Here is a 14,879-nt window from a genome sequence, read left to right as displayed (position 1 = left end):
ACATTGAAAGAACTAAGACCCCAGATGAAGACCAATAAGATTATTCAATTAGTTACTGCATCTTAAAACTACTAGTCATATAAAAATGAACTAAGTATCTATTAAGAGTAGTAATATACGGGAAAAATATTTGGAAGAAAATCATTCACCTTATAAAAATTAGCTCAGAATGAATCATGGACTTGAAACATAAAACTATAAGACTTTTAGGAAAAAACAGGAGAAACATTTAAGGATCTAGGGCAGGGCAAAAAGTTTTTAGACTTGACAAAAGAACAACTGAAAAATTGGACTTCATAAAGATACAAAACTTTCACTCTCCAAAAGATCCTGTTAACAGGATGAAAAGGCAAACTACAGACTGGGAGATAATACTGCAAGCCACATATGTAACAAAAGACTGATATCTAGAATATATGTGGGAAAAAAACTCTCAAAACTTAATAGTATAAAAAATAATCCAATTAGGAAATGGGCAAGAGACATGAAGAGACTTTTCACCAAAGAGGATATACAGATGGCAACTGGCACAAAAAAGATGTTTAACGTCATTAGCCATGAGGGATGTGCAAATGGAAACCATAATGAGTTAGTACTACATAGTTATCGGAATGGTAAAATTTTAAAAATAGCAACAACATCAAATGCTGGCAAGAATGAAGAGAAACTGTACTCAGACATCATGGGAAAAATGTAAAACAGTATAGCTCATCGGGAAAACACTTGAGCAGTTTCTTAAAGAACTAAACATACAGGTAACCACAACAGCAATTGGACTCTTGACATCTATTGCAGAGAAGTAAAACTCCATGGTCATTCAAAAACCTGGCCATAAATGTTATTTCCAGCAAAAAGCTGGAAATAACCCAGAAATCCTTCAACAGGTAAATGGTTAACAAACTGGGTACATCTGCACCAAGGACTACTACTCAGCAATAAAAAGGAACAAGCTATTGATACACACAACCAATTATAGGAATCTTGAGGAATTATGCTGAGTGAAAAAAAGCCAGTTCCGGCCGGGCGCGGTGGCTCACGCCTGTAATCCTAGCTCTCTGGGAGGCCGAGGCGGGCGGATTGCTCGAGGTCGGGAGTTCGAAACCAGCCTGAGCAAGAGCAAGACCCCGTCTCTACTATAAATAGAAAGAAACTAATTGGCCAACTAATATATATAGAAAAAATTAGCCAGGCGTGGTGGCTCATGCCTGTAGTCCCAGCTACTCGGGAGGCTGAGACAGAAGGATCGCTTGAGCCCAGGAGTGTGAGGTTGCTGTGAGCTAGGCTGACGCCACGGCACTCACTCTAGCCTGGGCAACAAAGCAAGACTCTGTCTCAAAAAAAAAAAAAAAAAAAAAAAAAAAAAAAAAGCCAGTTCCAAAGGTTACATATTGTATAGTTCTATTTATACAACATTCCTGAAATGACAAAATTATAGGAATGGAGAACAGACTAGTGCTTGCCAGAAGTCAGGGATGGGGTGGTGACAGGGGGTGAGAGAGGTGGGTGTGGCCATAAAAGGGTAACAGGAGGTATCCCTCTGGTGGTGGAAATTTTTTATATTCTGACCTTATCAGTGTCAATATCCTGGTTGTGTTATTATTGTATAGTTTTGCAAGATATTGCCATTGGGGAAATTGGGTAAGGTACTTGGGCTCTCTGTATTACTTCTTATAACTGAATGCCAATCAACAGTTATTTCAAAATAAACAGGCTAGTTTTTTACAATCAATATGTCTAGGACTGGGCATAGTTAAATAAATTATGGTATATCTAACAGGTATAAATAAGAAATTGGAACATCAAAATGTTGGTGACGATTAAATTTAAGAAAAACCATGGACGATTAAATCCATGGTTTTCACTTTATTCCATGGAGGGAAATATAATGAAGGGTGGAAATAAGGGAGGAAGCGAGAGGAAGAGAAGGAGAGGGTAGACAAGAAAGAAAAGAGGGAATCAAGGAGGAAAAAAGGAGGATTTAGGGGCAGAGGAGACAGGTACATAGAAACAACAGGTACATAGGAAAGAAAATTATATTTCCCTTTAAGAAAAAAAACACAAAAGAAATGTTAAATGCTTGAGGTGACGGATACCCAATCACACTGATTTGATCATTATACATTTTATACTGGTATCAAAATATCATATCTATCTTATAAATATGTATAACTATTATGTATCCATAATAATTAAAAGTAAAAATTGAAAAAAAGAAAAAAGCACTATACTAAACTCCAAATTTTAGTAAAAAATTAGGAAGCAAATCTTCAATTTAAAGGGATACTTCAGAATCAGTTGCTCTCATAATTTTAAAAAACTAAAAATGTTCATACTGAATATATTTTATTTATACAGATGTTAAAGACTATATATATATTGTATAAATGAGTGTAATTATAAAAATGAATTTTAAAATGAAAGAAATCATCTGTTTTGTTCAAACCTTTCTAGACTCTACAGTGTAACATTGCAGAATAAATTTCAACCCTCTTTGAAATGTCATAAGAGCGTGTTTTTCATACTTCCCAGTAAAATGCCACAAGAACATTTCTATACAGCATTCCAGTGAAGAGTAGAAATGAAGCTCCACAGAACTCTATCCAACTTTTACACAGAGGAAAACATTCTTCTGGTTCATTAGCAAATGTGTGCAAAGGCAAAGGAAGCCCCCTGTGGATAAATAAAAACAAGTTCTGCTACCAGGGTCTGCTTCTCAAAGCAGAGGAAAGGATTAGAATGGAAAAGATTAGAGAAAACTGAAACAGGTTACAAGATGGTGAATGATGATCTCTGTTATATGTAATCTTTGTAGCTGTCCATTCATCACACTAAATCTAACTAGAGAGAAACCTTAACTACGTCAAAACCAGTCTTCTTCAACCCTCAGGCTTCCAGATCTCAAGCTCGGACCTAGAAGTGGTCAGAAAAAAAGAGGGGAAAACCCTCAAAACATTTTTGATAATAAAGAAGCAACATCCAGAAATGACCAAAAATTAGCTGGCAATTCTAAGATGACATATAATGTAACTGAACAGATCTCAAACCTGACGAAGCACTTGGGTTTGCTGGCAAATTCAAAAAAGGTCAGCTGAAACATGAGATGCTCAACAACTATTTGCTAGATGAATGAATGAATGATATATATGGAAGTGCCAACTAAAATCAAACAAGAAAAGAGAAAAGGAGAGAAGAAAGGGGTGGTGAACAGCAGTCACAGCAATCAGAAGTAACTGTTGATAAAAAGCATCCCTTACTGATAGCATAGATGAGAAAAGGCAAGTGAGAAAAAAGAGGGCAGAAATTAGAAAAACACACAGTTTAAAATAGAAACCATTGACTTGTATACAGAGTATATATAAAGAATTCTCAAAATTCAACAACCAAATAAAAAAGGGACAAAAGATCTTAATAGACACTTCATAAAAGAAGAGATAGGGTAGCAAATAAGCATATAAAAAGATGTTCAACATCATTAATCATTAGGGAAATGCAAATTAAAACCACAATGAGGCCTGTGCAGTGGCGCATGCCTGTAATCCTAGCACTCTGGGAGGCGAAGGCAGGAGGAACACTTGAGCCTGAGACCAGCCTGAGCAAGAGGGAGACCCAGTCTCTACTAAAAGTAGAAAAATTAGCTGGGTGTGGTGATGCATGCCTGTAGTCCCAGCTACTCAGGAGGCTGAGGTTGGAGGATTGCTTGAGCCCAGGAGTTTGAAGTTGCATTGAGCTACAATGACACCATGCACTCTACCCAGGGCGACAAAGCAAGATTCTGTCTCAAAACCAAAACAGAACAAAAAAAACCCCACCACAATGAGATATCACTAATAGTTATTAGGATGGCTAAAATAAGACAATAAAACAAGACAAAAAAGTCAACATCACCCAACAATCCTACTCCCAGTAGGTATTTATCCAAGTGAAATGAAAACCTATATTACACACAAAAAAAATCTACGCACAAATGGTTATAATGGCTTTATTTCTAAGTGCTAAAAACTGGAAATAAGCCAAACATCCCTCTAGCGGGGAATGGATAAATGATCTGTGGACCACTACTCAGCAATAAAAAGGAACAAACTCCTGATATATGACAACAACATGGATGAATCTCAAATGTGTTATGCTAAGCGAAAGAAGCCATATTCAAAAGGTTACATATATATGAGTCTGCTTATCTGATCTTTTTGCAAAAGCAAAAATACAGTGACAGAAAACTGATCAGTGGTTGCCAGAAGCTGGGAGAAGAAAAAAGAGCTGATTACAAAGGCATGGAAGAATTTTGGGGGGTGATGGAACTATCCTTCATTACTGAACCATGAATATAAGTTACTGTTTATAAATATAGTTTAATTTAAAAATGAAAATAGGCCGGGCGTGGTGGCTCACGCCTGTAATCCTAGCACTTTGGGAGGCCGAGGCGGGGGATTGCTTGAGGTCAGGAGTTCAAAACCAGCCTGAGAGAGACCCTGTCTCTACCAAAAATAGAAATAAATTAATTGACCAACTAAAAATATATATACAAAAAATTAGCCGGGCATGGTGGTGCATGCCTGTAGTCCCAGCTACTCGGGAGGCTGAGGCAGTAGGATTGCTTGAGCCAGGAGATTGAGGTTGCTGTGAGCCAGGCTGACGCCACGGCACTCACTCTAGCCTGGGCAACAAAGTTAGACTCTGTCTCAAAAAAAAAAAAAAATAAAAATGAAAATTGTAGCCATTGACGTAATGGACCTCTCTATTCTTACTGATGCGTGTGTGTGCATGCATGCTGGGGGGGAGGAGTGGAGGTGGATAGAGACAAATCTTTGTGCTGAATTTCAGTAGCAGATTTAGATAGGCACAGTAGTCTATTGCTGGGGACTCAAATTCAAATTAAACTAAAATATCAAATTTATAGATGTTGGGAAAGATGTAGGGAACCCAAGCACAGGCTAGCTCAGAATTACCTCTTCTCAAAAATGTTTAATTAAATTTACATATTACGTGAATTCCATCAGGGAGGCGGCTCGCTTCCCCTTCCCCCATTTTACTCTTCTGTCTTCACTGCAGGCTGGCATCTTCTGCTTCTTTAGTCCACATGGTAGGAAACATGGCCACTGAAGGGAAAACTACACTTAACATCTTTGGCTCCTGGCTAGACAGTGGGGTTGTGTCTCAGTTCTAGTTACAGAATTCTTGCAGAAACATTCTGGCCCTGCCTTAGTCAGCTGTCCGTGGGCAGGCCAATCAGCTCTGTGTTGCACAGGGTGTCATGTTGCCCAAAATGGTTGTTCCCACTGTAACCACGAGGATGGGGAAGGAGGGAGCATTCCCCAGAGAGCAAAGGGACTGGGCAGACGAAACATTTCATACATTACACATGGCACGGGCAGTCTTTATCCTACGGCAGATTACATTCCTTAAAAAGTATGGTACAAACTAAAATGGTAATTGTCTTAATTTTATTGCAAATCATTAATAGGTTTCACTTCTGATTAAGAGGCTGATGTCAAATACCATTTTTAATCATCCACATATTATATACCTTTATAGGATAAAGGCTTCTAAAGTTTATATTCATTAATTTTAAGAAGGCAATGGGATAACAATAACATAAAATTCCATTTATTATGATATAGTATTTCATATCTGAGACTGTAAATTCTTTAATTTGTCTAATGATGGACAGAGAATACATAAACAACCAAATAGAATCAATGCCCTGCACATATAGTAAACATTTCAAATTGCTGAATACATGAAATACAAAGCTTGTATTTTAAGGCTTTATGATTTCTGTCTTATTTTTACAGTAATAAAACCAAAAGTAAAGGATCACTTTAATCAGGGCCAGGAAACAGAAAAAGATTTTTAGAGCATTAATATTTTCAAAAACTTATGATATTATATGGCTTACTGAAAAGCTGATCCTGCAGTGTTTGTTTTGCTGATTTTTTTTAAAGTAGCAAGAAATAATTATCAGAGATTAAGTTATCACAGTAGAAAGTTCTCTGCTTCTTTGAGCTGTTCTGTTATTCAGCCTGAACAGATGACTTTGCATCCACCCTAGTTTTGCAAGGTACACCTGCCTTTAAAACAATGAAGGCATCAACTCTTATGTGCAATACATTTTTCATCCTTTGATCCCTTATCACATTGTGTTTCAAAACATCAAAGAGTCTGAAGCTGTGTCTTGAATAGTGGCCAAACCACAGCACTGAGTTTGATCCTGAGCCCACAAAATCAGAAGCCTTGCGATCTCAGCCACAGGTCATTTTTTTAAACCTCATAATAATGTGCAGAAACAGTTCTTTTCTGTCAGCAATTTTAAGGCTTAAAGGATTAGATAAAAATTTATGGCTGAGTAATGAGTTGTTTTTTTTTTTTTAATTCAAAGGTCTACATCCTAACTAGCCATTATCCACATGATAGCCAGACCCTCCAGGATCGTCCCCACCCTTATGGGCCATTTCCTCTGGATTCCTGAAGGAGAAACAGGTTTGTCGCACAGATTCCCAAGATACTCCCTGCCACCCAGTGTAAGTCACCGCCCTTGCCCACCATCACCAGCTTGGTCAGCTCTGGGTTCCGAATCCCTGCTCCCAGCTCCTTTCAAAGGCTGTTCTTTGTCTTGCCTCCTGCAACTGGTTACTTTCTCAACACCCTGTTTACCCCAAGGTAGAAAACCACCCCATCTCCTTCACTCAATATATATTATTAGCATGTAGTTCCTTTATCAAAGGTTTAAAGCTAACCTTACAGGGTAATTATAGTACAGTGCAGAAACAACTTCAAATTGACATCTACGGATCACCATTATTAAAGGTCCCTCAGTCTTCCTGGTCATCTTTCTTCAAAAACACCTTACTTTTGTCATGGTTCTGGGGACCTCTCTTTCCCTCACTCCAAACCTTTCTCCTGTCTTCCTTCTTTGTCCCACTACTAATCAACCTTAGCCAAAGGGCATTTCGTACATTTCTGTCACTTCACTCTGGGTGGGGAATCTAAGCTCTTTTCTTTCAGTCTTTTGCTTCTAGACACTGCCTAGAGACTTTAACCTTTCAAACTAACAAAAACGCCTGTCAAAGTGTCTTCTAAACAAAAGTTTACTTTTTTTCTCTCTAAGGAATGTGCCATCCCCCTAGGTTATCTGGCAGTAGCTGCAGCCCATCCCTAAAATAATAATTTTTCTTTCCTGTTATGAAAACATACCAGAAAGTTTACAGTCAAATGACTGTTGTACTACTCTTCGAAGAAGCAACATGAGAGGCAACATTCACTCACTAAAATGATATGATCATCATTCAAAGAAGTTTTAATTATCTTCTAAACAATTTACTAAGTCCTCAAGAAAAATGGCTTACTAATATGTCTCAGGACACTTTCTTTTGGTCCAATTCCTTTATCTCTGTTTTGACCTCCCATTCTCATTCTTCAATTCATTCAACCAACCAACTAATTAACATGCCACTAGGTGTGGTAAACACAGTCCTAGTACTCAAGGTAATACTAAAAGGGCTGTCCCAGTGCTACCTACCAAACAAAGGACAAGGGGGTGAGGGTTCTGTGTGCTTAGAACAAGTTTTGAAGTCAGGAGGAATTTTCTCAAGCTGCCACAAGTTTATACGGATGCTTTAGGCTTGAGAAGGAGAGTTGCTGCCTGCAGGCTGATCATCCATGCCTGCAGTTCACAGAGATACACCGTACATTTCTGTAAGTAGGCTACTCACGCCAATAATGCCGCCTCCTTCCTGAAAATACTGTATGCAGTTGGTAGAGGGCTTGAAAGTGAACTGTCCTAATTTTAAGTGCTTTTCATTCATACATTCATTCATTCATTCAACCAAGAAGTGTTTATTTACTATGAACTTGAGGACAACTGCATCTACTGAGTATCACATTCATTTATAATTATGTTCTAGGCATTGTGTTATATCAACTGAATAAACAAAGTTAAGAACTACCTGCTGTTTTATTATCACAATGACAGATCTTTATGATGATAGTTTTGAGTCATCTGTAAAAATTTATTATATCTATTATATTATTCTGGAGGGGAGATAAGTATATAACACATTTTATTTTAAAAAGTAAAGTAATCCACAGAAATAATCAATTTAACTCTCTGCATTTGAAGACTTAATCTTCAGCTATATGGAAAATTCAGATATCCAGAGAGATACTTCTTACTTCTGTTCCCAAAGGATTCTAGAGAATAAAAGTTTATTTGATAATATATAAGTTGATTTTTTGGCAACCAAATGTCTTAATTCCAAAATAATTTTTAAATGAACTTCCTATCTGAATTTTTCATTTATGTTCAGTATATCACATAAAAGAAGGGAAACTTGCATAACTGTTTCTTACTGTTCCATTTCTGTAATCTAAGCTGATGCTAATTAAAGTTGTGAGGTACTAACAGTTTTCCTTTGGTGTACTCCTCCCTCTGTCCTCAATTCTTGGAGAGCACTAAGAACCCATGATGTTCTGTGGCTGTTTAAGGCTTCTCCAGGTTACTATAATGGACCACATTCATCCCTGATTCATTCTTCAAATCATAACCATCCTAAGTCATACTCCTTCCAGAACTCAACTGCAAATTGGGCTAATCTCATAAACTAAATCAAGTGAATTTATGAATTAATGATGACAATAGTTTAATATGCTGCTGTTCTCAGAGAAATGAGCAAAACGATAGTAAACTAGTATTATAGTATTATACAAATATAATACTGTAATCTGAGAGTAGGGAATCATTTTCCTATTTATGGTCACTGACCAACTGTATCTAAAACTTTAAAAAAAAAAATCAAGGGTTATAACAAAAGAATCCAGCTTGTATTTAACTTTAGTTCTTTAGAGAGAAAACGAAAGTACTACTACTTGACATTTGTATGTAGTTTGCATTTGTATTTAGTGTTCTTATGTAACATAATATATATATGTATATATTTTTTTATTTAGTCTGATATTTAAAACAATGCTGTAAGTTCATATTATCCCTATTTTATAGATGAGAAAAAGGTTCAAAGAGGTTAAGTTATTGACTACCGAATAGCAGAGCTGGGACTCTAAACAACTCTAATTCCAAGTCAAGGGTTTCTCTACTCTGCCATAGCATCTACAAATGTTCATAATATCTCATTTTAAACTAAATTTTTAAAAAAGTAAAAAAACTATATTTTAATTCCACATAGAGACTAAGTTTAAAAAGGAGATGGGACCTAAGATGGGGAGGGAGAACAAACAAGGCAAGCAAGAGGAAAAAGAAAAAAGAGATTATGGGTCAGAAAATGTCAAAGGCAGACAGAAGGACTGAATAAGGGAGCGGGCAAAGAAAAGGCCAGACAGTTGTATCTGAAAGAAAGGAGAGTTGAAGTCTGGGCCCTGGGAGTGCCTCACTCAGTCTTGCTTCTAGCCAACACACCTGACTGCATTATCTCCTGAGCAGCCTGGCTCTGCATTCCTCCTTCTCAGCTCTGTTTGCCAAAAATCTTCCCCCATTGAATCTGCCCAGAGAGCTGTGGGCTAGTATATCCACAGATTCCCCAAAGCCCTGACCTTATCTTGGCCTAATCACTGTAATTAGTTTTCTTTCCACTTGTTCAGTGAACAAAACTAAAAGCTATTCACTTTAGAAATCTGCATATCTCTTCTATCTCTGAGAATTAATGGAGACCCAAGCACTGACCTGAACCTTCCAAAAGTACTATGGTAGGAACAAAGCAACAAAGCAAAACCAGGACTTTCAGCACCTCCACAGTCAATGCCCAAACTTGCCTTATGTACACATTTTTCACTGAAAAAAAAATCACTATTCTAAGTTAGATGCACAATAGGAAATAAAATGCTTATTTATATTTCTAAGTTTTTGTTTTATTTAGTTAATTTGTTATTTAGATAAATTAGATATAATTGCTTCCAAATTTAGATAATGATATTACATTACTAGCTTTTAACAAACTTTCTAAATCATTGGCATAATATTTTAATTAAAAGAACTGGCTTGGTAAATACCACCTAAATTTGAATCTCAGGTTAAGCTCTTAGTAACTGAGTGACTGTAGGCAAATTACTTAGTATCTTTGAACGGTGGATTCTTCCTCTATAATATGATAATACAGTATTAGCCAGAAAGGTAGTTTTAAAAATTAAATGAGCTGAAAGCCTGAAACTGTACCTGGAATAGAACAAGCATACAATAAATGTTATCTATTATTATGTTTATTGGCCATTAATCTTGCCCCTTAGCTGCACAAAACTTAACTATAGTTTACCTTTTTGCTTTTTTTATAATTAAAGTGATTATAGAAGTTTTAGAATAAATTTTCAAATAATCTATGGACAGCAATAATAAAAAAAAGTCAAATATTGACAGTCATTATATTAAAATTAAAAAGCAGAACTGTGATCCTTTTACAAATAGTTTACCTCAAAGTCTATCAGCTGCAGGTCAGCTATCAGTGTCACCAGCAGCCCACTATTGTAGAGTTCTTGTGCCAGCTGAGCTACTGCTTCTGTGGGGGGTTCCTTGTCATTTGTACCACACAGAATTTCTTTCATTGCTTGCAGTGATTTCGACACTTCTTCTGATGCCTAGTGACCAAAAAGTATGCTAATAGTTAAAAACAATAAAAATTTTCAGGCCACAGACAAACAAACAAAACTACTTTTTGGACCCTTTTATTTACAGTCAAAGACCATTGCACAGTTATCAAACAAAAAAACTACTAGGCATTGCTTTTTTATTTTGGAACATGTTACTAAAACTTATTTATATAAAAAAGATGTCTAGTATTTCTACTTAGTCAACATAATTGAAATAATATTGTTCTAAACCATACTCATAGTCTAATTTGCTAGTAACTAAATACAAATTTTACTCTTGAAAATTAAATTGACTCCAGTTTGAAGATTTATCGATAGCTACTAATCTTTACTTAAAGCATTGTGTTATGGTTTTTCAACAAATCCTTACTCTTCTGATTTTTTAACGGACCAGATATAAAATTATAAGTTGTCAAAACCCATAAGCTTTGTCAATCCACTTATTCTTCATACATAATCACTGCTATCTATGAAACTTTAAAAAATTCGCTGTATTTTAAAGAATGATAGGCAATGTCTAGAGGTAGAAAGTAGATTAGTAGGTGTTAGGCCCTGGGGGAGGGAGAAATGAAGAATGATTACTAACAGCTACAGGGTTTCTTCTTGGGGTGATGAAAATATTCTAGAATTAGATAGTGGTGATGGTTGCACAACCTTGTGAATATACAAAAAATCATTTAATTGTACACTTTAAATAGTAAATTATAATCTGAATTATATCTTAATTAAAAAATTTAAACTAAAACAGGTGGGAAAGGAGAGCAGATTAATTTAGTTAACAGTTTAATTTTCTGACTGTTTTAAAAGAAATGTAGTTTTATTACTTTCAAGTATAGTACTGAAATTATTATAGATGAAGAAGAGAATGAGTAGAGTAACTCAAATTACATAAAAATAACTCATAGTGGCATGATGCTACTTTTAAAAAACAATTTTCCAGATATTTTTATGGTCTGACTGAATTGATTAATCCTTAATTTATTAAAGACTGATGGCTTTTTTTTTTGAGACAGAGTCTCACACTGTTGCCTGGGCTAGAGTGCCATGGCATCAGCCTAGCTCACAGCAACCTCAAACTCCTGGGCTCAAGCAATCCTCCTGCCTCAGCCTCCCTCCCAAGTAGCTGGGACTACAGGCATGCGCCACCATGCTCGGATGCTAATTTTTTTCTATTTTTAGTTGTTTGGCTAATTTCTTTCTATTTATAGTAGACACAGAGTCTCACTCTTGCTCAGGCTGGTCTCGAACTCCTGAGTTCAAGCAATCCTCCTGCCTTGGCCTCCCAGAGTGCTAGGATTACAGACGTGAGCCACCGCACCTGGCCAACTGGTGGCTTCTTAAATTGTGAGATATATTCACAGAAGAATGATTTAAACATACATACAGAGTAAACATTTTTGTGACCATCACCCAGGTCAAAACACAGAACATTTTCAGCACCCCAGAAATCACCTGGATGCCCCTTTTCCATATACTTTGTCTTTTGTGACAATCATTTCTTTATTTTTCTTTATAGTTTTCTTACCTATGCATGCATCCTGAAACAAAATAGCTTAGTTCCATTGATTTCTTTATAGACTAGTACATGTACCCTTTTCATGATATGCTTCTTTCATTCAACATTATATTTGTGAGATTTCTCTATGCTGCTGCATGCAGCAGTTTTTTCATCACTCTACAGTATTCTATACTATATGGCTGTACCACAACTTCTTTATCGGGTCTACTGTTCACAGACGATTTGTTTCCATTGAAGAGTTTTTGTGACCAACAATAGTGTGAACATTCTTGTACATTTTTCCTGATGCATGTGTGTGCAAGAATATCCTTAGAGTTTATACCTAGAAGCTGGTACTACAGGATATTAGCACATGCTCATCTTCATATTTCACAGATATTACTAAACTCCTGGTTTCCAAATCACTTACATGAATGTATACTTTATCACTCACAGTGAAAGTTCTCATGGCTCTACATCCTTGTCAACACTTATGATCAGATCTTCTCATATTAGCCCAGACAGTAGATGTGCAATGTAAATTCACTGTGGTTTTGATTGGCCTTTTCCTAATTACTAATGAAAATGAGTAAACGTTTTTTTCTTTTTTCTCTTTCGCCATTTAGATTTACTCTTTTGTGAAGATCATTTTTTTCTTTCTATTTAGGCCAATATTTGGCTCAATATTACAAGGTACACTACAGTGTAAAATAAGGTATTTCTACATCCTTTATAGAATCTAAGACTGTATCATATACTGGGACAGAACAATATTATGAATTCAAGGGTATTTATTTTATAGATATCTTGAATCTTGCCATAAACTAGTCACTTTAGAGAGAAACTGAGCATGTAAGATTCAACATCCCTTCAAAGGAATAACCAAAATACTAAAAGGTCCTACCTATGAGGAAGTCTAACTTATTGCACCTTAAAACAATGTGAAAATAATGTTGCCCTATAGTAGAAACTATCAGTCAATCTTTAAATAAAAGGATATTTTTACCTTTCATGTCAGTGTGACATTATATACCAGTATATATCCTCTTAGATCTTTAAGCTCTGTAGTCTATAAGGATCCACAGTTGGTCAGAGGCTCTATCTAGATAGTGAATCATGAGTTCAAGACTACAGACAAAATAATTATCAGTTACAAAAAAACTGAAATCAATTTAATTATATTTACAGGGACCCTATGAGCATATTACAGACTACATGTGGGATTCTTCATTAAGCTTCATTAAGCTTTTTATTAGGTTTTGCTCTTGGAATACATGTACTTTAATAATAATGTTATTGTTTTAGCTCATACCTTGTCTGTCTTTTTGTCTTGCTTTTCCAAAATGGCCAGGTTGTCTTTCAGAATTTTCACAATTTCTGCTGGATTTTTGTGTGATTTACTAAACAAAGGCATTTTTTTCATGTAGAGAAAGCTCTTCTTCCAATATGGAATGCTAAAAGCAAACAAATAAGCCAAAAAAAACCATAACTTTAACTCGTAGCATGCTTAAAATGTTACAACAAAATGTCATAAGTTTTTAATAACATCAATTCAGTAATTTGAAACATTAAAAGTGATAGAACTAAAATGAGTTTCAAGTTTTATGCCAAAAAAATTTATTTAAGTTTATATATAAACAAAATTTATTTTAATTTTAAAGTTTTTTTGTTTACTTAGAGACAGAATCTCACTATATCACCCAGGATGGAGTACAGCGGTGCAATCAAAGCTTACTGTAACCTCAAACTCCTGGGCTGAAGCCACCCTCCTGCCTCATATTCTCGAGTACCTGGGACTACAGGTACATACCATCATGTGTGACTAATTTTTTTTTTTTTTTGAGACACAGTCTCACTTTGTTGCCCGGGCTAGAGTGCCATGGCGTCAGCCTAGCTCACAGCAACCTCAAACTCCTGGGCTCAAGCAATCCTTCTGCCTCAGCCTCCCAAGTAGCTGGGACTACAGGCATGCGCCACCATGCCTGGCTAACTTTTTTCTATATTTTTAGTTGGCCAATTAATTTCTTTGTACTTTTAGTAGAGACAGGGTCTCACTCTTGCTCAAGCTGGTTTCGAACTCCTGACCTCGAGCAATCCTCCCACCTGGGCCTCCCAGAGTGCTAGGATTACAGCTGTGAGCCACCACATCTGGCCCTATTTTTTTTTTTTTTTTTTTTTTTTTGTAGACACAGAGTCTCACTATGTTACCTACACATTACAGGCATGAGCCATCATGCCCAGCCACATGTAAAAGCTTTCCCTGAAAGTTTTTATTCAAAGTTTAAAATTTTTCCTGCAATAGAAATACAAGGGTTATGCAAGAATGGGAAAAGAAATACTTTTAGAGAATAAGCTAATATTTAAAAGTAGATATTTTTACTAAAGAGAATGATGACAATAATAAATAATAAACTAAAACATGTAAAACAAAAGTGGGCTTAGGATTCATATACTGTTGGAAAGCAATATTTAAAAGCATACCACTAACTACTCAATGGCAATCACAAAATGGCAATATAAAATTATTTAGAATCAGTTCTTTACTCTTCAGATATTTAGTTGGCCATATTCACTGATGAATAATCCTCTCGTATCCTCACTGCCATGGTGGAGGGTGAGGAAAGTAGAAAAAAGGAGTATCAATTCTAGTTGTTGAGAACATCTATTTACATGGAGCAGAGAAAGCCAAACATGCCTGTCATTGTCCTAATGTAAGTATTAGGGGGGAAAAATCCTGTGATCGAAGACTCCAGCTAATAAAGATATAATCATTATTTTACATTAATTAACAAAA

At 35.9% G+C, this 14,879-nt stretch overlaps 1 protein-coding gene across 6 annotated transcripts in view; it reads right to left on the bottom strand.

The window, feature by feature from the left end:
• The window catches only part of CAB39L (calcium binding protein 39 like), a 111,462-nt gene that overhangs the window by 38,647 nt on the left and 57,936 nt on the right, over positions 1-14,879 (bottom strand). For all 6 annotated transcript variants that reach the window (XM_076009451.1, XM_076009453.1, XM_076009455.1 and 3 more), the window contains 2 exons: positions 13,398-13,539; positions 10,411-10,575 (listed from right to left, as the gene is read on the bottom strand). In XM_076009451.1, coding sequence (XP_075865566.1) covers positions 10,411-10,575; positions 13,398-13,508 — 276 coding nt within the window. In that variant the 5' untranslated portion in view covers positions 13,509-13,539. The remainder of the gene's footprint in view (positions 1-10,410; positions 10,576-13,397; positions 13,540-14,879) is intronic.

This window comes from Microcebus murinus, chromosome 13 (assembly GCF_040939455.1).
Source record: "Microcebus murinus isolate Inina chromosome 13, M.murinus_Inina_mat1.0, whole genome shotgun sequence".
Classification (NCBI taxonomy): Eukaryota; Metazoa; Chordata; class Mammalia; order Primates; family Cheirogaleidae; genus Microcebus; species Microcebus murinus.
This window is presented reverse-complemented; position numbering and strand designations above follow the sequence as displayed.